The following is a 24,183-nucleotide window of genomic DNA, read 5'->3' as shown; positions in this document are numbered from 1 at the left end:
TCTAAGCTAGTTTTAATAAATTTGAGACATGAGTGTAGGCCGAACCCATGGCTATTAGCATTGATGTCATGTTAAACTTAAGCATATAAGAAGAGATAAATTTAATTATTTAGTCAATACTTTAACGATATAAATCATTTTAGTTTTACTAATATATTGATGTAGATATGTCAAATTATGATTCAACCCAACTTGAAAAAACGCCATTGTTCTCGCCGTCTAACTGTCCCTCTAATTTTCCCTTTTTTTTTGTCGGCTGAAGCATGTAGTTGAACACCAACCATGAACCAAGTCATGGTTGCCACCCTGACCGTTGTTGCAAAGCTAGCTGTCAAGGAAGGTAGGTAACCGTCAATCAAAGAAAAAACAGTTGCTAGCTGAGGTGGCATTCATAAGTTAGATTTTATATATATTTTAATCATTATCAACAACAACAATTAAAGACAATTTAATTTGTAGGTGTATAAGTGTATTCAAACAATCAAACAATGACAGATGTTTGAATAAACTCCCCTTGCGTTTTGATTTGTAATACCGGCGTCAGCTTAACCCTTATTTTTTATTTTATTTTTTTATTTTTTTTGAATGAATCCTCTTATACATGAGTCAATCAAGATAAATGCTTCAATTACCATTTTTTTTTTCTCCAAAAATTAGTTCACAAGTAATATGTCACTATCCTATGAAATTGGTAACGGATTAGGACCACCTATAATTTCTTTAAAATTGTAGATTCTCAAATAGCGAAATTTAGGTCGATTCTAGGTATCGAAATGCTTCGAAATGTCACATAGAAAAAAGGTGGCATGTTTCAGAGTAATTTAGGTGACCTACTTGTGTTCTACTAAAATTACCATTCGATCAGATGGTATGATTATTAAAATTACCATTCGATCAAAATTCAATAATGATCGATCACAAGTCCAATGAACATTTTAATAGTCACATTATTTTTAATAAGACACAAATAAAAAATAAATAGGTCACATAGAATTACTCCATATTCTATATAAAAATATAATTTGAGAATCTATAATTTATTTAAAATTGTAAGAAATGTTAATCCAATAATAACATAATTTTTAAAATAATAGATTTTATCTTGACGTGGTTGATGGGATGGGACGGGCTGGGCTGCGAAAGTCATTGGGATCGGTTGATTAGATAGGTGAGAGGAAGAAGCAAGACAATGGTGGAGTGGTGGGACGTAGAGGAAAGGGGCAAGTGATTGAGTTTTAAAGAAGAGAGTTTCAATTCACTGTGGTTGGAGTAAAAATACTTCCTTTATTTTGGACCTTAGGATTATAATTAGGTGAAGTTGCAAAATCTGGATGATAAGTTGGAGTAAATGAGAGTCTCCCATAGTCATACATAGTCAATGACTCTATTTTCCGAAATTTTTCTCTAAAATATATTCCACTTCTGCAACACTGAAAATTAAAAACAAAATACTTTTTTATTTTTTATTTTTTTTTTCGAATTTATTAGAGTATTTTTGTTTTATTGAGAAGTTTATAACAATATTTTTATCTTTTTACTAGTATTAAGGAGACATTGATAATATTTTAATAATTTTAGAAGAATATCATTACAATTAAAAATTTTAAAAATATATTATCAATTAATTAAATGATAATTTGAAGAAGTATGTAAACTTTCCCCATTTTTCTTCATTTGCTTGGTTGGCCACCGATATGGTGGAAAAGAGAACCCACTAGTAATTTACAAACCAATTAATATATTGTTGTGCCCATGCATGGAATAAATTAGACAGCCATATTAAAATATAAGTAGTCGGGGATGGCTAGCTAGGATTTGAGAAAAAGTTGATGGGCAATTTTTGAAAGATTATCAGAAATCCTGGTCCAGTGGGGACTGTGGAGTTGTATCAAAAGTCCACTAGTTGAAATTGCAGAGAAACAAAGTCCATACACGTGATGGGAGACTACACATAACACATGGATCAAGAAGACAAAATTCGGTGGACAGCAAAAATAGAAAGGAAAATAAATGAAATTGCATGAAAAAGAAAAAAAAAAGATAAAGAATAGGCGGTTATATTTTCTGAATATATGAGCTTTGATGTTTAAATGTTCTTACTTTAATTTAATTAATGAGATGAGTATTAGATATGAGTTCAATCATGTTTTTCTCTTGATTTGGATAAATAATATAATGTTTTCCGGATGAATTCCTTCTCCTAAGCATTAGCCGTCACACAAATTTTTTTGGCAGTCTTCAAGGGGTAATTCAATCAGCTGTGAACCACGCTTCATGAAGCGGATATCACTAATTCAAATCTCTCCCTCCTTTCTCTTGTGTGAACATATAAAAAAAAAAAATCCTTTCGACACTTTTTTTTTTTTTTTTTTCCTTACTACAACCAATATAATTTAATTGTGAAAAGGCTTTGAGCACCAACCATGAGTAACTTGTACTACAGTAATTGAAAAAGAAGAAGAAAAAGAAAACCCATGAGTAACCGACACTAAAGTGACGTCGTGCTCACTAATAAATATTTACCAATATATATTTTTTTTTAAAAAAAAAAAAGAAGTCAAAATAAGAAACCTAATTATCAGAGATCTAGCTCTTATATAAACCCTAGCTTCAACAAATTTTTGGAAGAAATATTACATGCAAACAAGAGAAAAGGTAGGCAATGGGAAAGAGCAAGGTTCTTGTTGTGGGGGGCACTGGGTATATAGGGAAGAGGATTGTGACGGCAAGCCTTGCCCAGGGCCATGCAACCTATGTTCTTCGAAGGCCTGAGACTGGTCTTGACATTGACAAAGCGCAAATGCTACTGTCGTTTAAGCGGCGAGGAGCCCGCCTTGTCGAAGGCTCGTTTTCCGATCACCGGAGCCTTGTCGACGCCGTGAAGCAGGTCGACGTTGTGATCTGCACAATGTCTGGGGTGCATTTCAGGTCTCACAACATTTTGTTGCAGCTCCAGCTTGTTGAGGCCATCAAAGAAGCAGGAAACATTAAGGTATATATATGTATTTTTGTCTATCTTTTCTTTGATACAATTAATTTTATCTGAAAATTTACAAATCTTCTGAAATTTTTGAGAATGAATGAATATATGTAATTTCATATTCTATAAATTAATTAAGGGATTTCCAAAGTTAAGGATGAAAATCCTTTAATATAATATAATAGATAGATTTAGTACTTGCAATATCTAGCTAATTAATCTAGTAATTATGAGAAAATATGATAATTTTTATGCAAATTCCTCTCCCTACAATTATAGAAAAACATTATTAGGTGGATGCTTGGAATTTCTTATTGTAGACAAGACAACCACGAAACAATTTGCATCCACCTAACTACTTGATAAGCCACACACACACATATATATATGTGTGTGTGGCTTGGTCTCCGGCATCTTCTCCGGCAACTCTGGGTTGGGCTCCGGTGTCTTTTCCGGCAGCTCTGGGCTGCACTCCGGCACCTTCAACGGCAGCTCTGGGCTGGGCTTGGCGGTGGTCACTGCTGCCGCCGGAGAGAGAGAGAGAGCACGGAGAAGTGAGGAGAGAAAGAGAGAGAGAAAATGATGGGGTTGAGTAGAATTTTTTTTTTGATGACAGGAGAATGGATTTTAATCTAGTGCTTCTCATCTCATTTGAAAGTGTGTGATTTTCCTAGTTGTCAAATGCTCATTGGTGGGTACAAAGGAGGTGGTATCCAGGGACGGATCCAGGAAATTTTATGGGAGGGGGCCAACCAAAATTTTTTTTCGGTTCTTTAGAATTTTTTTATAAAAAAAAACTATTTTGGTTGTTTTTTATGAACTAAAGACTACCGTAAGGGCCAAAAAAAAAAAAAAAAAAAACTTTGTGGGTATGGGCCAACAAAATTAAAAATAGGGCCAATTTTTTTTTTTTTTTTTTTTTGAGGGGGCCAAATAACTAAAATTAAAACTTTAACTTTACTTTTTTTAATTTTTTTATTATTTTTTTACTTATAATATTTTTTTTCCTTATTTGGGGGGGGACCATGGCCCACCCCGGTCCCCCCCTCCCTCCGTCTCTGGTGGTATCCTTATAGAAGTTATCCTCTAAGAAAAGATAAATATTATTTAGCAGTGATTTTTATTTTTTATGAGTCTTAGTTGATTCAAATGTTAATTTTTATTATCACGTTATTACAATTGTATAACAATTTATTAAATAACATTACTCGTGAGGAAATATGAGCATTGATCATCGTCCCCCGGCAGCCCAAGTGGCTGCCCTTTTCTATGAGAATCTTTTGAAAGGTTAACTAAGCATGAAAATCCTTTCCTAAAATTTAGAGATTTATCAGTAATTTGAAATTGACTACATCTAATCCAACATTTTCCTTTTAATATTGTTAGATTACGTTCTAATCTTCTCTTGTTAATTTCTTAGGTTAGGTTACTTAATAGTAATAATAATACAAGTTATTTACCGTCTTCAATGATGAGATAAGCTCATTCAATTTGGACGGTCGAAAAAACTACGACCGTCCAAATTGACTATATATATATATATAGATACAATATTTATGTAAATACAAATCAAATCATACATATAGATTATATATAGACCTATCATTGGTGTATGTATATATGTATGTATATGTATATGTGGGTGTGGGTTTATGGTGAGATCACATGCCATACACTCATTCTTTGTCTACTTTCCACTCAAATTATTATATTTCGTTCTCAATCCTCTTTCGAAATTTTAAATTGCTACAAGTATCCTTCAATTTGAAATTTGAGATCATTGTTGAGCTACTGTCCAAATCATGTTAATTTGGACAAAAAAATAAAAAAAGATGAAGTGTGTTATACATAGCTAGAATTTTTGGAAACCAAAACCCCGCACTACAACTAGCATTATCTAATGTCGAATGCCGATAATCCAAAGTTCAAAAACTCAAAATCCGCACCAATTACCAGCGATAAAAACCCATAAACCCATCAACACATACACAAAACCCCGACACTACAACTACCATTATCAAATGTCGATGACCCACAACCCCAAAGTTTAAAAACTCAAAATTCACGCTAACGGCTAGCGATAAAAACCCATCGACACCTACAAAGAGAGCGTTTAGCCTCAAGATTTTGCAGTTTAAAACTTAAAAGTGTATTTTTAAATAAAATTGTAAAAAGTAAAGTGTCCCATTTAAAAGTAGATAATAGTCGACATACCCATTAACATATTTAGCCATAGAAAAGTTTAGAAGTTGTGGTTGTGATGTTATTGAGGAGGTTGGTGAGCTAATAGGTGGGGAAGCCTTGGATTGGGGACGTGTATGAGGTTGCTTTGGTTTTGGGGTTTTTTTATTTTTATTTTTTGGGCATACACAGTAGCGGAGGGAAGGGGTTGCTTTTGTTACCAAAGAAGAGAAAAGAGACGAAAGAGGTTTGAAACCGTTACATGTGAGAAACCATTTTTGAGTTTATAAAAAAAAAAATATATGGGTAAAGTCCATTTAACCCCCTCAAACTACCACCCTAGTGACAATCTACCATCCAAACTATCAATTACGAAAATTTACCCCCCAAACTACCAAAACAATAACAATGTATCCCTCAAATGCTAACAAAATGACGAAATTACCCTTATAAAATTTTCAATAAGACAAAAATAACCTTAATTTTTTTTTTTTTAAAAAAAAAAAATAAATTTTAATATTTTTGTTTTTATTTTAGCAAGGGTAATTTTGTTATTTTGTTAAAATTAGGGGTACATTGTCATTGTTTTGGTAATTTGGAGGATAAATTGTCGCAATTGATAGTTTTGAGGGTAGATTGTCATTGGGGTGGTAGTTTGAAGGAGTTAAGTGGATTTTACCCTAAAAAATATTAAAAAAAAAATTACAATTATCGTTTCTAATTAACACTCCATTTTTTTTAATACTTTTGAAAATTTAAAAAGTTACAACTTTTTTGTTAAATCCTACGAAAAAGGAATAAAATGTTGCCAAATTGTGTTTATGAGAGCCATTTGGCCTTGACTCTTTGAAAACCATTTTTTTTTTTTCATAAAAAGAAAAAAAAAATTTAAAAAAAAAGGAAAAAACTCAAATCATGTCCATCATATCCATATTATTTGTGTGAAAATATAATTATGCCATTAGATTTAAAAATTATTCCAGCCAAAGATGGAGCTCTTTTTTTTTTTTTTTTTTTTAATTTTTAATTTTTTTTATTTGATGCAGGGGTATTATTGTCATTTTCCTATTTTCTGTTTGATTTACAGAAATTTCTAACAGATAACATTTTAAAGTTTAGAGTTAAGAATATTGAAAATTGGATGGTTGTTTAATTAAGAGGGGGATAATTAAGTGTAGTTTTTTTTTTCCTAAAAATATATAAATACACCGACAAACTAAATTTATTAGAACAATTAATTAAATATGACAATAGTATGTACCACATATATATATATATATATATATATATATATATATATATATATATATATATATATATTTGGAGCAAATTGATGCTAACATTTAATTAATATATACAAAAATTTGCAGCGTTTCTTGCCATCAGAATTTGGCATTGACCCGGCGAGGATGGGAGATGCTCTTGAACCAGGAAGAGTGACATTTGATGAGAAAATGATAGTGAGAAAAGCAATAGTGGATGCCAAAATCCCTTTTACTTATGTTTCTGCTAACTGCTTTGCTGGTTACTTCGTTGGCAACCTTTCTCAAATGGGAACACTTTTTCCCCCAAAAGAAAATGTTCATATATATGGAGATGGCCATGCAAAAGGTACCAAAGAAAAGAATATATATATATGTGTGTGTGTGTGTGTGTGTGTGTGTGTGTGTGCACGCTCGCGCACACGCGTAGATTTAGGTATTATTGATAGAGAGAAAGGCATTTATGACAACTGTCATATAATTTGATAGTGTGATAGTGAAAATAAGTCTTTAAATTAGCACTTATAATAAATAAATAAATTTTGAAAGTATATTTTCGAAATTTAAAAAGTCTCAATTAAGGATATTAAACTTTCAATTTATTTTAATTACCTAATTCCGTTAGAATTTTCTCTTAAATCTGGTCAAAATTCTCAAAATACTATTATTTTTTTATTATTAAAAAATTAAATAAATTTTTTTAAAGATTCGGACTATAAAAAAAAAAAAAAAAAAAACACATTTGCAATATTTTTTCAACATCTTTGTAATTTTTTATTTCATTTCTTTTAATAAAAAGGGGTATTTTGACAAAAAAAAATAAAAGAATGAAAAATCCTAATAGAATGGGATAATTGAAATAAATTGAAAATTCGATACTCTTAGTTGAGAGTTTTTAAACTTTCAGGAGTAGTGTTGAAACGAGCGGAAGCTCATGAGGGTTTTATGGGGTTTCTCCAAAAAACAATATTTAATTTTTACTGTCATGTTATTCTAATTTGATAGTCATATAACAATTAACTAAATAGTATTACTCAGAAAGAAAACTAACACATAACGAAGTCTTGCTCATAGTCATAGGGGGTTGGCCTTTCAAAGAAAATAAATATATATATTATATATATACTACAAAGGATTATGATACATATTTTCCATTTTTCATGTGGAAAATGAAATGAAATATTTGATTGGGAATTTATATTGATTATTGGAATATTTGCTGCAGTGGTTTTTATGGATGAAGATGACGTGGCAACATACACAATTAAGGCAATAGATGATCCTCGAACCCTCAACAAAACCCTCTACCTTCGGCCACCTGAAAACATTCTATCCCAAAGAGAATTAGTTGAGAAGTGGGAGAACCTTGCTGCCAAGAAATTACAGAAGATTAGCATTTCATCAGACGACTTCCTTGCCTCCATGAAAGGTAAAAACTCTCAATTTCCTTCTACAATTTTTAATTTGATACAATTTATCTTTTTCATTAGGATTTAACGTTAAATCCTAACGGAGGCTATGAAAAATACCAAAATATCATTAACTTTTTTTTTTTTTTTTTTTTTTTTAAGTTTCAATGTGATATTAAGGATAAGTTTAAAATTTTATAAAAGTTACCGTGGTATAAAGGTTATTTAATCCATTTTGTCAGTTTAACGCCAAATCCTAATGGAGGGGATAGATTGCATCAAATTAGAAGTTCAATGAGTAAAATTGTGATTTTTTAAACTTTGAGAAGTTTTTTCAAAACGCTTGAAAGTTTATGACGCCTTTATGAAGTTTCCAAAAAAAATAAAAAACAAAAAACATAGGAAAGAAATATTTTCATTTATTTTTGTTTGTTTTTACTGCAGGACTGGATTATGCAGCGCAGGTAGGAGTTGGGCATTTCTATCACATATTCTATGAAGGCTGTTTGACAAACTTTGAAATAGGGGAAGGGGGAGAAGAAGCTTCAAAGCTGTACCCAGAGGTGAAATATACACGTATGGATGAATACCTGACGCTCTATCTATGAGAAGAGTTCATAGGCTGCATGAAAACTACATACATCCATCATAATGAAAAAAATAAGTTTTAAGGTTCTTAAACTCAGTATGTTTGTAATGATCATATTATATCAAGGTTTTGCTTTAAATTTAGTGTGTTTTTTTTTTTTTTTTTAATGTTGTAAACAAATAATTAATTCAAGTGTTTATTGAATTCATTCTGGGTTTGATTGTTCCGAAGTAGTTTTACCTTTAAGGAATTCGTCAAAGAGTTTCCACTTCATGGCAAAAATCAATGTGTTGATTGTTTGAGTGTTTTTCTTGATTTTGGTATTCATATTTGTTGTATTGGATTGAGAGTTGATAACTCTATTAATCTTTATTGTTGTTAAAATTGAGATATTCATTGTTTAACGACTTGCAGTCTAAACTAATGTTTTTCATGTCTTATTGGCAAGATCGATTTTTGTGTGAGAAAAGAGAATATTAATCAAGACTAGTGAACCTAAATCAAAACTTATTAAGGCTCTTTAATTTTTTGTTCAAGAATGTTCTGTTGCGACATAAAGGGGAAAACCTTCTTTTTTTTCTTTTTTTTTTTTGTGCTTTTATGAGTTTTTTGTGGTTTGGTTTTTTTGTTAATATTTTTATTTTGAGAAAAGAAAATAAAAATTTTAACAAACGAAGCCTCTAAACTCTCGGGGCTAGGTTATTTACCTCTTAAGAATACGAGGAGAACGAAATTTGTTAGACAATAGAGAATTATTCTAATGTTTTGAAGAGTTAGTAAATTCAAGAAATATCCCTAGAGAAACTATAAAAGAGGTGTTCATTAGTAAAGGTATATTATACATCTGTTGGCTACAATTGTTAAAACTCAATACAAACATATATATATAAAGCAGGCAGTAAAAGGTGACTTTTATGTCATCAAATTAACTGTAAGACATTATATATAAAATTTTCTATCTCCTATAGGCAAGCATATTGGATTCCAATTCAGCTCCATTTGCAGCAACAAAATCATAATTTCCTTTTGTGTTCAAGTCAAACTGTATCAAGCCCCCCTCAACTTTGAGCTTGACATCTTTATCTTCTTCTTCCTGGCCTCCCTGTGGGTAAATATGGATGCCTGATCCATTGGCCTTTCTGTAAATTTCATTCATCTGTAGCATGTTTTCTTTTCTATCTCCTTCATTCATATTCTCCATGAGGCTTGATAAGGCCAAATTGAAGTCAGTTAATTGTGCCTTTGCTGCTTCTATAGTACTAGGGCCATTCATATCAAGGGAAAGACTCTTTTGGGCTTTCTCTAATATAGCTTGCAAGTACTTCCCTTGAGCCTCTATTCTCATCTGCAGTTTCTTCTGTACCTAATGGTAATAATGTATAGATCAGCAACAGAGAATATATAACACTTTTCTTTGCATAAAGTAGCAAAATTTGTGGCAATATACCTCAAGCTGCTCTTGTAATCTTTTCTGAACTTCAAGCTGACACTTGAGTGCTTCTGCAATTGGGATTTCTCTGTTTCATTTGCAGCATTAGTTAGTATGAAGGTGGTGTAATACAAAATAAGGTCACTGGATGAATCTGAAGAGATACTAGTTCTACAATTTAGATAGCACAACTGGTTTATTATTAGTGAAAATGAGGAAGGCCAGAGGAGGGAAAGGATACAACCACAAATAACAATTATTACAATCAACCCGACAACAAGCAAAGATGTCACTTAAAAAACCAACAAATAGTGATGTCTGGCTTAGTGTCGTTTTAAAAAAACGACACTAGTAGCCGTCACTTGCAAGGGCAAATGACGCCTCTCATAATGAGGCGTCGATTGCATAGTGAATGAAACCTCTCAAGTGTCAAATAGTTGACGCACACTATTCAAGCTTCATCTTCCAAAAGGTGACGCATTGCCCTAAATGTCACCTTATGGTGACGTTTTTACTATACAAACATCACCAAATTTAAATCCAGTTATTATGTTTAGAGTCTTTTGCCAAATGTCACTATGCGAATGTCACTACATCAATTGTGACTTTTTTTGGGCCTAAAACATCATCTTCCAAGAGTCACTATTTTATGATTTTTTTGTAGTGGACGTATGTCACATCTTAGAAAGTGCTAATCACATTTGCGTTATTATTTTAAAAGAACTAGTTAATGTTACAATTGGAAACTAACAATTTTTTTGTTGATAAATAATGCATATTCATACAACGCTTAGAGGGGCGCAATTCATGTACCCAAGAAGTATATAAGAGATCCCTAATCCGAAGAGAAAGAAGAGCATAAACCTAGAAATTCAGAAAAATTAAAAATAGTTGGAGTAAGCCAAGCCACTCTCCATGAATACAGTATTTGTAATACCAACTTCTTCAAATGGATCAATCCTCTTTCCCAGTCATCAAAAATTCAAGCATTCCGCTCTAGCCAAATAGACTACATGACACACAATGGAACCATCCGCTATAAGGGGAAACTAACACTTATATAACACCTTTACAATTCACCCACCTAATCTAAGACTAATTTTCTAAGTTGTCACAATCCCTCTCACTCAAATTTCTAACGTTCTCCTCCTCAGCGCCTATGTCAAGTTGCGATTCCCCAATATCACATGGTATTGCCAAATTGCTATTATCTCAAACGGACTAATCAACATTATAGTTAGTGCTCATTGTAATCACTTAAATAGCATAATCTCACTTAATAAGGAACCAACGTGAAACTTAGCATCTAACAATAAAATACGTTTAATAAAGATAAAAGCACCCCAAAAAAAAAACTCCCAAAATCCTAAAATTGAAATTAAATTACCATATATTTTTTAAAAAAGTAACAAAACCAACAAATGTGAGATTAATGGTTTCACATACGTACCCTTGTTCATTATCACCTCTTGAAGAATTGGGACTGGTCCCTGAGGAATGATTACCAAATTGTACACATGTGCCCCCTAAAGTTTACAAACGGCAATGTGTAACTACAGAGAATTTGAAGCATAAATGAAAAAGAAAAAGAAAATAAAAAATAAAGTTCCAAGCATAAGCAAAATTTTCTTAAGATATGTTCTATATACGTACATTAAAGTATTGCCTCTGGGAAACTTTTCAATTAATTACTTTCTTCGTAGAATTTGTGTGGGAATTCTAAAACTTTTCTGAACAGGAAATTTCTAATGGACTCACCACTGCTCTCGTTGGCTTGTTCTGCCGTACATTGTCTTCTTGATTGTTGTCCAAGTCTGTACTTCTGCATATTCATCATCTTCATTAAGTTGTGAAATATTTTAAAAAAATATAAGTAAAATTAGTCGTTGTAATTTATCTGTTTACAATTAGCTTCATTTTAATATTATAGGAAGCGAATTGTAAATTAGGTAACTCACAAAGACTAATTTTATATTTTTCTCAAATATTTAATTGGAATTAGAGGTAAATAATGAAAATAATGTTCAAACTTAGTATATTTACTCTTGTACCATGTCAGATTACTATTTACTCAAAAGCTTAAAATGATAAAAAGAAAAGAGAAAGAAGTTTATTTAATTATTTAATTTATATTATAATATAAAATTCCTTACCACAAAACAAGATTACAAATAAGATCTAGATAAAGAAAAATTTATTTGCTTTTCTTTCTTTGCAGAAGTGTGGCGTGATTAAACCATGTGATCAAAGTTTCCAATTACCTGCAAATGGCTCTTCAAATGATACAATGTCAAGCCCTTCATGCCCATCAACCTCAACACAGACTTGGGAGTTGCTTCTGAAAAAAAAATTAAAACCCTCTCCAAATTAACTTTGCAAGAGAAAGTGGTGGAAAACACCCGTTTGGAAAATAGTGAAAAGAGGCTACAAAAATATCTGTAGTCGACTTGTGAACAGAAAGCTGCAAATTTGGGGTTTAATTTTCTGGTAAGTTATTACATAAGAATTTGGTTAATTAGTTAATTCACTTCCATGGTGCAAGGTTGTACACTTGTAACTGGCCACACCAAGGTTGTAGATAACAAGGTTCTTCTTTTTCACAATTCAGTTCAACAAAATGACATATATAGCTAGTAATTTTTTATATGAGTCGAAAACTTGACATGAACAAAACACGAAAGTAGCAGGTTAGGGTTGAAGGAAGTGACCCATTTAATTAAATAGGTTGGGTTAGAATTAATCTATATAGTTTTATACGCATGCATCGACACAACCTGAACCTGACACATGACATTTAGAGCTGTTAGTTTTTTACAAGACTTACAAACCCAATACGAACTCAACACAAACTTAGTAAGTTAAAGTTTAGAAGTATGACCTGTTTAGTTAATTGGGTTGGGTTAAGGTTGACCTATAATCTTAATACGACCCAAACCTGACATTGGGCTGATAAAGTTTTACACAACCCGCAAATCCGACACGAACTCAATACGAAATTATTGGATTAGGATTGAGAAGTATAACATATTTAATTAAATGTGTCAGATTAGGTTGACCTATAACCTCGACATAACCCAAACTTGACATTTAGTAGTGGCAACTTTTGACACGACCCATGAATCCGACATGAAATTAGCTGGTTAAGATGGAGGAGTATAACCTATTTAATTAAATAGGTTGGATTATAATTGACCTATATAGTCTTGTATCCATGTCTCAACACGACGTGAATCCGACACGTAACATTTAGGACTAACAATTTTTGACACAACTAGCAATTCCAACACGAACTCAACATGAAATTAATAGGTTAGAGTTGAGAATGGGTCGGATTATAATTGATATATATAGTCTTATATACATGTCTTGACATGACCAAACCCGACACAGAAATTCAAATTGCCGAGCACCCCTAATGACATTGACAATTGCGTTTTCCCCTACTTCTTGTATATATATCATGCACCATAATTAAAGTTAAATATAACTATTGCTACACAACTTATTCATTAAATTCTCACATCAGATTAAAAAGGCAAAATTAACTCCAGCACAGTATTCAAAACAAGATAAGATTTTCCATAAAATAAATGTTACTAATCTTTAATGAATAGAAGAAGGAAATGGGCTATACATCATAGATTCAAAGCCACTTGATTGGGCTAGTATCATGAATCATAAATTTGCAACAACTTACCTCAACTTCAAAATAAAACCATATTAATCCTTCACAGGGAACTTAAGAAGATGAAAGAAACCAAGAAACAAAAAAGTATATATTCACCCAAGAAAAAAAAAAAAACAGAGAGAATTATAAGTAGCTAGAACAGACTAGTAACGTACTGTCGGGGCCACCAAGCTTTGTGACAGCATCGACAAACCGGTCGTGGAGATCAGCCGTCCACCTCAGCCTCGGCTTCGGGTCTCTGGTCATCACCACCCCATTCTCGTACGGGAAGCTCCCTCCTCCTCTAATTCCACCGCCATAATTCCTCTCCATCATCTCCCCCCTACCCCACCCCACAACCCAAAAGAGTCCTCAAAACCCAAAACCCAAATTCTTTTCTTCCGAAAGCAAATTCGAATTCCCAGCTTTTTTGATCACTTTCTCTCTTTTCCCTGTTCGTTAATTACATTTTCCCACCAGATTGGCGGTCCCATTGACTTTAACAAAAAAGGAGAGGTCCCAAAAAAGGAAAGATGAAAGAGATGTGCAGAGAGAGATTCAGATGAGTTAATGATGAAGGCGGTAATTATGTTATCTCAGATGCCAGGAAAGAAGCAAAAGCAGAGCTTTGTTTCAACGGCTATTTATTATAAAAAATATATTATTATTATAATCATTAACGAACATGTAGAGGAAAGCTCGGCGACGAATCTCAAGCGACATGACAGCGTTGTATGCGGACTAGAATATGCTGGAGAACGTTGTGGTGTGCTCCAATGGAGTTCGTTCGCTCCACCTTAGAACCGTTGGATATTCGTTGTGGGAGAATCGGACGGTGGGCGATGGTGTAGGGACGTACAAATGGTGCACTCGGCGAGGCAGGGGAGGAAGAGAATCGGGTGCCACGTAGATGCCAGCGTGGAATATTCGCCGCAGAACGAGGGGAATAGAATATTCGAGGATTGACGTGGCACGTCTCAAAAGGCCATGTCCCGCATGTGGGAGGAGGACACGTTTCGAAAATTCCGCGAGCGACGGGGTTTTGGAGGTGACGGCAGAATATTCCCTCCGGCCTTGACGAAAAGGCATCAAAGTGGGCCTGTGCTGTGAATTTCTTCCTTCATTATCCAAATCCTTATTGGACGAATTTATTTATTCATTTTTATTTTATTTTTTAAGAAATAATGATAATAAAAAAAAGTAAATATGTTAGTGGGAGGTCACAGAAATCGAATCTTTACAAAGGTCACGGAATTTAGCATAAGTTTGCTTAATTTTGTTTTTAGTAAGTCAGCCTATGGTTTTGTTTTTTTCTCCTGGCCTAATGGTTGTGCCACCCATATTTGGATTTTATTTTATTTTATTATTATTTGGATTTTATTTTATTTTATTATTATTTTTAAGAATAATAAGTGCGAATGTTCTAAGTTTCAACCTTGGCTAACATCGACAGCTTAGGGGTACAAGTCAAGAGCGAGCATGGGTTCAAAATTCTAACAAACTTTGACCCGAAAACAAAGAAATATTATGCTCTCAAATGCATAACTCTCTAACATAGTAGTAAAAATCACTACTAAATTTTAAATCTAATAGTGATTTTTACTCCTACCGTCCTACGTCAAGAATAATACATTTATCTGAAACAAAATGAAGCATTCACAATAACTTTCAATTATTTTAGCTAGCCAAAATGTTAAAAGGGCTCTAGAAAGCTCTCAATTAGCCTCACCAAATTGGTGAAAAATACTGAGCGTGAGCGTGAGCGTGAATAGTACTTACCAAATTTGATGAGCGCTGTTCAATCACAAAATTGACAAAAAAAAATTAAAATATAGGAATATTCTCTCTCCTCTCAATTATTATTAGTATTTTCTATTTCTTTTATCTCATCTCCTCTCTCTCTCTCTCTCTCTCTCTAGCATTTATTATGCTCTCGTCTCACTCTAGGCTTATGCCCAAAAAAACAAAAAGTATAGTACTGGTGCTCCCCTGATAGCACAACCATATTGAAGCTAAGACTCTTACAACCTAAGAACCACAAGCAGCAGATTTTGGCATGTAATAAACAGTAAAAAAGCATTTGTCAAGCTGAATCAGCATTAGCATTACTCTAGATAAGAAACATAAGCCACATCAGATAGATAGATAGATAGAAAGAGAGAGAGAGAGAGAGAGAGAGAGAGAGAGATATTATTAGAGGTTTATCAATAGTTCTCTTACATACTAGAGATGTCCAAAATTCTTGTCAGTTTGACATGTAAAAATGTACAATTTTATACATGAGACAATTTCTGCTGAAAACCAATTCAACGCCAGAAAGATGAATGATTGATGCACTAGTGAAACTAAAAGCCTTTCTTAGGTGCACTTTGTGCCTTCATCCATCTACCATTTAAATATTTGACATGTACCAACTCTTGCTAACTTACCCTAAAAAGGAACCAAAAAAAAAAAAAAAACAAAAAACAAAAAACAAAACAAAACAAAACAAAACAAAACTCTTGCTCATACTAGACAACCTTTGAAACCTTTTCTTAGGGCAGCTTCGTCCAAATTTCTTCCTATGAACACCAGTTTGTTAATTCTCTTCTCATCGGGTCCCCATGTTTTGCCAGGGCAGCCATCCAACGAAGAATGCACCCCCTGAAAGCAAACAACACCACAGGAGAGAAGGACAAAATTAGGAAAAGAAATTAAGCTATAATCAACACAATCACAGGTGTGATATCAATATGATAATGAAAGCAACAATAAGAGGAGGAAAATAAGTGCCTGAAAAACATAACGCTGCTCAGAACCACTAACACACAAGATGCCCTTCATTCTGTACAAGTCCTCTCCCTTTTCATCGATCAACCTTTCAAGCCAGTCATCAAGCTGGTACAGCAACCACCAATAATCTATTAGTTCATCATATCATATTAGCTTAAGAGCTTATCTTAAGCTGATACAAACGTCAAGTAGAACCCACCCTTAAAAACCAACTTATAAAGAGAAAGTGCACAAAAGTTAATATACATATAACTAAGATTGCATTGAAGCCATGTGGGATGCTTAGGAGTGTAACATTCAAACATTTTAATCCAATCCATAGGTCAATCCCTCCATGACTTAACCACAAAGTCGCAACCTATTCAATCCTATACTTGATATGGTGGCTGATTATGATGCTAAATTATACAAACTTTATGTAGAACTCATCCTTAAAAACCAGCTTACAAAGAGAGGGTGCCTAAGAACTTATATACACATAGTAAAAATAATAAAGAAAGAAACGTAATTAAATTAAACAAAGGTAAACCTAAGTACTAAAGCAAATACTGCAGCTCAACTGATAATATTTATTACCTCATCAATATCAAGAGTTCCCTCGGAAACAATACTGACACTAGAGACAGCAGAATCATGCGTATGATCATGATGATGCCCTTTGTGGTGTTCTGCAATATTCAACCAAAATGAGATATGAATTGAAATGAAACAGAAGGAAAACATTTTGAAGTTGCTCTGGAGAACAAAATGTTCATAGGAAATACTAAATTACAAAGTAGAAAAGGAATATAATATGATATAATGAAGTGATTAAAAGAACTACTATGATGCAATTACTACTATAGTATAAGTCAACCAGGGGATTCTACGTACAGCACCCAACAATCCCAGCTGGCTTCCCCTAATTTCCTTCTTTTCTTTTTTCTTTTTTTTTGAAATGTATTCTAGATGTTTCATGTATCAGTCAGTTAAAAGCTATAAGGCTCAACACAGGAGAACGTAAGGGAACCTACAAAATAGTGGGTAAAATCACAGTAAAAATGACTTTAGAGATCAAATGTTTATTCATCTGTCTGCAGCTTTAATTTTTTGTCTTTATACTGCTAAATTTTTTTTTTGTGAGAACGTAAGGGAACCTACAAAATAGTGGGTAAAATCACAGTAAAAATGACTTCAGAGATCAAATGTTTATTCATCTGTCTGCAGCTTTAATTTTTTATGTCTTTATACTGCTAAATTTTTTTTTTTTTTGTTTTCTGCCTGGGATTAGGCCTAGTTTAGAAAAAAGTTAATCACTATTAAAATTAACAGATATCTAAGTATATGAAGAATGTCAAGCAAATACTTGAACTTGATCTCTAATAGTAGCCAAACTGTTTTCAGAAAGTCATCTCTAAAATTCCAAAATTCTAACAGAACATTAGAGGAAACTGATCCATGTACCTCCTATTGATTTTAGTCACCATAGTGACAGCAAGTAATCAATACAAACTACACTTCATTATTAGAACCTTCTTATACATAATTAGGCTTCAAATTGGCCTGGTTGTTTGGATGTACCCTTCAACTTTCTCTATCTGCATTTATTAATTTAAAGAAAACATAGATCCCAACAATTTTTTTTGAAGTCAAAACATCATCCAGATGAGAAATACGAACCAAACCCCTCTGTAACTAACCAAAACGCAAGAAAGGAAGTAGAGCTATATAGCTTATCATCCCAGTTGCAACTCATAAAAGTTGTCCATATGTAATAAAAGAAGAAAAGATAAATTTGCAATGTAATATAACAGGCAAATGTTGAAATGGAATTAATTCCAAGTCTCGGAGCCCAAGGAAAAAAAAAGAGAAAGAAGAATGGTTTAAATGAAAATCATTCAAATTCACAATTATTTATTATCAATTCTTTTCTTTCACTCTTGTCCTTAAAACTTAACCACCTACAACTGACCCATAAAAGGGGAGGATGACAGGAAGGGGAAAAAAAAAAAAAAGAGAGCGAGAGAGAAAATGCTACCCTGTCCAGTTTCATGTTGGTGGGTTGCAGAACAGGAGCTATCTACATGAACTTCAGAGTCAATTCTGCAAATTCAAGTCATTTGACATATCAACATAGGTGAGTTTACATCCTGCCCCTTCAAATATGAATATGCATTAGAATGTTGCTAGTGCTAAGTAGAAAACACACACACACAGAGTCAAGAAATAAATATTATAAATAGAAAATAATATAAAAGATTTGACTATCGGCAGAAACAGATGAGACTGTAACCTTTCAAGATCATATCCTCCAACTCCCAAAACAAAATCCATGTCAACAGATCCAAATTTAGCTAGCTTAACTTGTGCAATCCCATTAATATGCTGGCAACAATGCACAAAAATACAGAGGTTGTCAGATCAAAGTAAATGAAAAAAGCTAAACAGATGCAATGAAAAGATGGAGCAAGTAGAGAAGACATAACGCCAATCTAATAATTCATGTTTTGCTAGCGCTTAAGTTTTTGTTGTGTTTTGAGTGGGTTCTTATAGCTGTCCTTTTTTTCCTCGAGTTTTTCTGGCATCAATAACTAACATTATTTATGAAAGGTCACAATCAGGCTTCATATAGAATTTAGATCAAATATATAAAATAAAATAAAAAGAAGTCTTGGAGCTTGCTTTCTTTAAATGTCATGGTATTATAGATTATTCATCAAAAAAGTTATGGGCTCATAGATTGATATTTCACGAGCTTCTCATTGCCTTAGTCACTGATGTGGGATTTACTCAGTGACCAATTTATAAAACTATATACTTGAGTTTGATTCTTGACATGAGACCAAACTATGAAGTTATCATGTCACATAGTGAAAGGGGCTTACACGCATGTATTTGTGTGTTTTCACAGCTATAAAGGCCTTGCACCCCCTTTATCGACAATGTATACGCATGTATGCATAAGAAAGCACCTGACAGTAATTATTGACAAACTAAACGGAGTGTACATGTGAAATAGAAAGACATACCTTGATTTTCTTAGTCAATATCTCCAACTCAGCTTCACTGACCAAATCTATCTGCCAAAAAAACAAAAGCATGGTATTGGGAAGGCACAATAGCTAGAAATAGGTCTTTGGTATATTATAATTGCCCAGTGCAACGGAGACAGATTAACAGAAAGCCTAACCACAGCATTCAAGATAAGAAATCAAAGTTCACCTTGTTCAAAATAATACGGTCAGCATAGGCAACTTGCTCTACCGCTTCATTCACCACAAATCTTGGTTTGACCTCAGTTAAATGTTGCATTGCATGCTTGGAGTCAACTAAAGTAACAACTCCATCTAGTTTCACATAACGTGAAACCAGTTCATCAGTACAAAAAGTTTCTATAACAGGAGCTGGCTTAGCAAGGCCTGAAAAAAAAGAAACCACGAATAGAAGACATAGTCAGCTTTCAGTATCTGCACCTGATGCAGTCATTGATGGAATAAAGTTCCACCAAGGGAATGACAAGCTATTCCAAAAAGTTTCCATGACCAAGAAAGAAAAGCCACACTACATATGAGGCTTATAAATTGAATAAAAAAAGTAATTAAGAGAAGAAAAAAATATTGAAGGAACAAATATCTACTTCCTTTCCTCTTCTTATCCATTATAAGTTTTACTTTTGTTCTTTTCTTTTCTTTTTCTTTTTTTTTTTCATTTATTTTTAGAAAAAGATCCACTTGGAAATTATGTTTTCAAGTTAAGATTTGGACAAAGGAGGTTGAGACATATGAATGAAGATCATTTTTTTTTTTTACTAATAACTCAGTTTAGAGTTCAAGTAAAAACATAAATCAAAATCCCTACCCTCCCCCCGCATGCAGGTAAGAACTGGGAGGTTGCACCAAAATATACCTGTTGTTTCTATAACAATATGATCAAATCTGTCTCCTTTGTCCTTGACCAACTTCAAAAGCATCTTAACGAGATCTCCTCGCACAGTACAGCATAGGCAACCATTATTAACCATGACAATGTCTTCAGACACAGAGGAATGACTAGCAACCAATGATCCATCAATATCCACCTCACCAAACTGCATTGACAGTATTTTGAGTATTTAAGAATTACAGTAATAACCTGACCACTCTATGCAAGAAAGAGCTCAGCCAATTAAATTACGTACAGATTCTCTAGCAAGGAGGTAAAAGGAAGTATAAGAGGTACAGTAAACTATTTCTTCGAAATAATGAAAAAAGAATATTCTGTAAACTGCCAGACAAGTCAAATCATGCATCTATTTGTACATATTAATTACTTCAGCAATCTAGAAGCAACGCATATAACCCCACCAAAAAAAAAAACACATAAGTAGTATGTGTAGTTTTCCATGTGAAACTATGCATGTATTTGTAATTTGGCATTCTATCAATTCTGAATCAAATAAAAACCAACCAGATCTAAAAGGTCTCTGAAACCTTGAATTTTTAACATATAACATATTGAGTACTTAGCATACTAAACAAAATACATATTAGTACGTGTAGTCTTCCGTGTGAAACTGCACATAGACATCATGATTTCATCCTATCAAATCCATGTCGAACAAAATCCTATCAATTTTAAAACATCTCCTAAAACTTCAATTTCAATACTGTGAGAATACTGATTCATCTGCAATCAGTCTCAGAAGAATTTGATAATTTTCAATTTAGATATCCATAAAACAATCTTTTAAATTTTCAACTTAGATATCCGCAATTAGTCTCTGATTCATCCATATTAGTGGGTATGAAAGAAGAAATTTATGTGACAGGTGGGGTTGGGTTCTGAAGTCAAGGGTCTCTGACATTGTAGTCTTTGTGCTTTAAAGTTCTCGAAGTAGAAATAGAATTGGCCATTGGAAGGAGCTGTTTGTTAGGAGTATTATTATTGAGCAACGAGTTACTACATCGTGTCGAGGTATAAAATGGAATGCAGACTATGTAGGCCATTTTATTTGAAAGGCAAGAGATCCAATATATGGGTCTCGGTTCTATTTATGAATCATGGGTGATATACCGAACACAAGATGTTTGAGGAAATGGCCACCTTTGATTTACATCTTGCACTAAATTACACAAGAGGATGGTGATGCTAATCTGCTTTGAGATTGACACCATCAGATGTTGATCTGTCCTTGGCTATGCTTAACTGAATATGACATTTGAGTATGCAAATGATGATTCTTGGATTCTCTCGAGTGAGAAAAGCAGAAAAATTTTCAGTACCTCATTTTCTATGACAGCAATCCGCTTGCCGTGTTGAGATGTAAGAATATGATTCAGTAGAGTTGTCTGCATTGCATAGCATTAAACAATATAAGGTAATACATTAGTGAAGCAACAAAGACAATACCATATGATCATCGACTACAGACACAATTTTTCAAATTCATCCCTCAAGACATTGATGCCCTGTTTGGTGACAGAAATTCCACAGCAAACATGGCATAGGGAAATGAAAATCTAGAGCTGATTCTTTCAATTACAGTGAAACAAACCGAACCTTTCCAGAACCGAGAAAACCGGTGACCACGGTGGCCGGAACGCGGTTATCGGGGCCGAGCGCAGAAGCACCGGCTTCATCGAGGTTGTAGATAGCGGGGGAGACGAAGCCCCTGAAGTTTCCGGGCTGGGATTTGTAGAAATCACTGGAAACAGAGTGGAGGCTCCGAAGGAATTGGGAAACTGGCGGGGAATGTCCGAAGCGGGATTGGAGGAGTTGGTAGAGATTTTTGGTTGATGTTCTCGACGTTAGGAATCTGGTGCCCATTTTTGGAGAAGAGTTTGGATAAATCCTTAAACCCTAGCCATAGTTTGAAAGCCCGAGTATTTATATCACAAATCAAATTACTGTGCAGTCCGGACCCGGTATACGATTTTTTGATAATTCTAAAAATTAAATGCTGAGTTAATAAAATTAAATAAATTTTAAGAAAAACAAAAATGCCAAATCAGTCTTAATAGTTGCACTAGCTTGCAACAACCTCCTTAAAGTTTAATAAATTACTTAAAACTCCTAGTGATGAGCATAAATAACAAAATAAATCTCTGTGTTATTTTTTAAGTTTAAAAAATTACTTAAAATTCCTTACAATCAAACAAGGCATTGTCTTCATCCTTTCACACTGGAAACCAGAGAATGTGACTCTTGGGAGTTCATCTAAGAGGAAGTAATCCCTAAGCTTGATCTGGTTCTCTTAATGATATTAGACATCCATGTTACTCTTAAACTATTGTTTCATGATAAGTCTTTTGAGTCTATTCTTCGAGAAATTCTTCAAGTACACTAGATAAAGACCACCTTCTCATAAGGAGTGTTACATCGTCACTTTCCTTAAGAAATTATTTGTCCCTACCAGATATGGTATACAAAAATGTAACAGTAAATATTTCTCCATGATTCTGCACAAACAAAATTAAACTCAAAAATACCCTTAGATTTTCTATTCTATTATGAGACAAAGACTTTGATAATTATCGGAAAAATAGAGAAGAGTTCTAAAAAGAATTAAATAATCAAAGATAATTATTTGTAAATTGTTGAGATAATTTCGAAATTAAACGGCTAATTTAACAGCTAAAAATTGCTAAACTGCTTATCCAACCAACACTTAATTATGACCGTTAGATTAAATAATTATCTAATAATAATCATTAGATCTTAATTTTTTAATTTCAACCGTTAGATCAAAGTTAATTTGATTTTACAATTAACTTTAATTACGGTCTAGCACTAGATCTACCTAAGAAGCATCATAAGGTTTAGATCAAACGATCTTGACCGTCAAAAAATGAAGGGAAAATACATTTTACCTTCCTGAACTATCCACTCATTTGCACTTTGACCTCAAATGTTTAAAAAATGATATTTGACCCCTCCAAACTTCCAAATTGTTGTAATTCGACTGTTTTGACTTTTTTTTTTTCAAAATGCCCCCATCCCAAGCTTTTTTTTTTAAAAAAAAAAATTAAATTAAATTAAATTAAAATTTCAAAAAAAATTAAAAATTAAAAATTAAAGGATGGCTGGCCACCCCAGTTGGGCCTAGGGGTGGCTTCGGCCACCTCAAGCCAGACACCCTTTAATTTCTAACCTTTTTTTTTTTTTTTTTTTTTTTTTTTAACTTGGGATGGGGGCATTTTGGAAAAAAAAAAAGTCAAAATAGTCAAATTGCAACGATTTGGAAGTTTGAGGGGGGTCAAGTGTCGCTTTTTAAACATTAGAGGTCAAAATGCAAATGGATGGATAGTTCAGGCGGGTAAAATGTATTTTTCCCAAAAATGAATGGTCATGATCAGATTACTCCGATGCTAAGTGCCAAGTGTGCCATCAAGGCGCCACAAAAGCACCCTACAGCCCAACATCATGCGCACGTGCATGTGGTGCTTTACACCGTACTAGCATATATACTATTGTGTATACACCCAAGCATTTAAAGTTTGTTGGGTCTTATAAATGCCAATTTCATTTTCTCTCTTTCCAACGTGAGACTCTTTTCATTCAATGCTCTTTAAAACTTTACATTTTAAAACATTCTCAACACACAAAAAGATATCTATAAATATTAATTTTGAAAATATTTCAACAGATATAAGTATCTATTAGCTTAAAGAAACAATTATTATCCTTATGGAATTTTTGTATGGATAATAGATTAGTAGAAACATTCTAGCAATCAAAAACATTTTAAAGATGTAAAGTTGGTTTTGGAGTATTAAATGAGGTAGAACTAGTGTGAGTAATTGAAAGCCCACCATCATTTCATGACTGCTTTATTTTCATTGTATGGTTGCTAAATGGAGAAGTCCACATTGGCAGTGATATGGTTATTGGCTTCACTATTTTTTTTTTTTTTTTTTTCTAATTGATTAAGAAAAAA

At 33.2% G+C, this 24,183-nt stretch overlaps 3 protein-coding genes across 3 annotated transcripts; 1 reads left to right on the top strand and 2 right to left on the bottom strand.

Annotated features, from left to right (window-relative positions):
* Positions 1-2,650: 2,650 nt before the first annotated feature.
* Positions 2,651-8,576, top strand: LOC132175890 (isoflavone reductase homolog). Its single transcript, XM_059587980.2, has 4 exons — positions 2,651-2,992; positions 6,532-6,772; positions 7,649-7,852; positions 8,277-8,576. The coding sequence occupies exons 1-4, from the start codon at positions 2,663-2,665 to the stop codon at positions 8,438-8,440; spliced, it is 939 nt and encodes a 312-aa protein (XP_059443963.2). The 5' UTR covers positions 2,651-2,662; the 3' UTR covers positions 8,441-8,576.
* Positions 8,577-9,376: 800 nt separating this feature from the next.
* Positions 9,377-13,853, bottom strand: LOC132176473 (Homeodomain-like superfamily protein). Its single transcript, XM_059588697.2, has 6 exons — positions 13,694-13,853; positions 12,112-12,188; positions 11,609-11,672; positions 11,301-11,376; positions 9,869-9,938; positions 9,377-9,784 (listed from the first exon to the last, which is right to left on the bottom strand). Exons 1-6 carry the CDS (start codon positions 13,851-13,853, stop codon positions 9,377-9,379), a joined length of 855 nt encoding a protein of 284 aa, XP_059444680.2.
* A 1,864-nt stretch (positions 13,854-15,717) lies between these two features.
* LOC132175382 (uncharacterized) lies at positions 15,718-22,138 on the bottom strand. The gene is made up of 10 exons (XM_059587322.2): positions 21,807-22,138; positions 21,530-21,595; positions 20,175-20,355; positions 19,491-19,687; positions 19,298-19,348; positions 18,562-18,653; positions 18,307-18,371; positions 16,866-16,957; positions 16,290-16,394; positions 15,718-16,160 (listed from the first exon to the last, which is right to left on the bottom strand). Exons 1-10 carry the CDS (start codon positions 22,071-22,073, stop codon positions 16,023-16,025), a joined length of 1,254 nt encoding a protein of 417 aa, XP_059443305.2. The 5' UTR covers positions 22,074-22,138; the 3' UTR covers positions 15,718-16,022.
* Between the last annotated feature and the right edge of the window lie 2,045 nt (positions 22,139-24,183).

This window comes from Corylus avellana, chromosome 3 (assembly GCF_965113065.1).
Source record: "Corylus avellana chromosome 3, dhCorAvel1.hap1.2, whole genome shotgun sequence".
NCBI lineage: Eukaryota > Viridiplantae > Streptophyta > Magnoliopsida > Fagales > Betulaceae > Corylus > Corylus avellana.
This window is presented reverse-complemented; position numbering and strand designations above follow the sequence as displayed.

What these genes read in the sequence shown, in the direction of transcription:
- LOC132176473 (XM_059588697.2), bottom strand. Translation starts at nt 13,853, where the DNA reads ATGATGGAGAGGAATTATGGCGGTGGAATTAGAGGAGGAGGGAGCTTC. An exon ending in ATTTGAAGAGCCATTTGCAG is followed by an intron (nt 11,673 to 12,111) that starts GTAATTGGAAAC and finishes ATGAATATGCAG; the next exon opens with AAGTACAGACTTGGACAACA. An exon ending in AGAGGTGATAATGAACAAGG is followed by an intron (nt 9,939 to 11,300) that starts GTACGTATGTGA and finishes CAAATGAAACAG; the next exon opens with AGAAATCCCAATTGCAGAAG.
- LOC132175382 (XM_059587322.2), bottom strand. Translation starts at nt 22,073, where the DNA reads ATGGGCACCAGATTCCTAACGTCGAGAACATCAACCAAAAATCTCTAC. An exon ending in GTTTTCTCGGTTCTGGAAAG is followed by an intron (nt 21,596 to 21,806) that starts GTTCGGTTTGTT and finishes TATGCAATGCAG; the next exon opens with ACAACTCTACTGAATCATAT. An exon ending in ACCGTATTATTTTGAACAAG is followed by an intron (nt 19,349 to 19,490) that starts GTGAACTTTGAT and finishes TTTTTTTGGCAG; the next exon opens with ATAGATTTGGTCAGTGAAGC.
- LOC132175890 (XM_059587980.2), top strand. Translation starts at nt 2,663, where the DNA reads ATGGGAAAGAGCAAGGTTCTTGTTGTGGGGGGCACTGGGTATATAGGG. An exon ending in AAGAAGCAGGAAACATTAAG is followed by an intron (nt 2,993 to 6,531) that starts GTATATATATGT and finishes AAAAATTTGCAG; the next exon opens with CGTTTCTTGCCATCAGAATT. An exon ending in CTTCCTTGCCTCCATGAAAG is followed by an intron (nt 7,853 to 8,276) that starts GTAAAAACTCTC and finishes TTTTTACTGCAG; the next exon opens with GACTGGATTATGCAGCGCAG.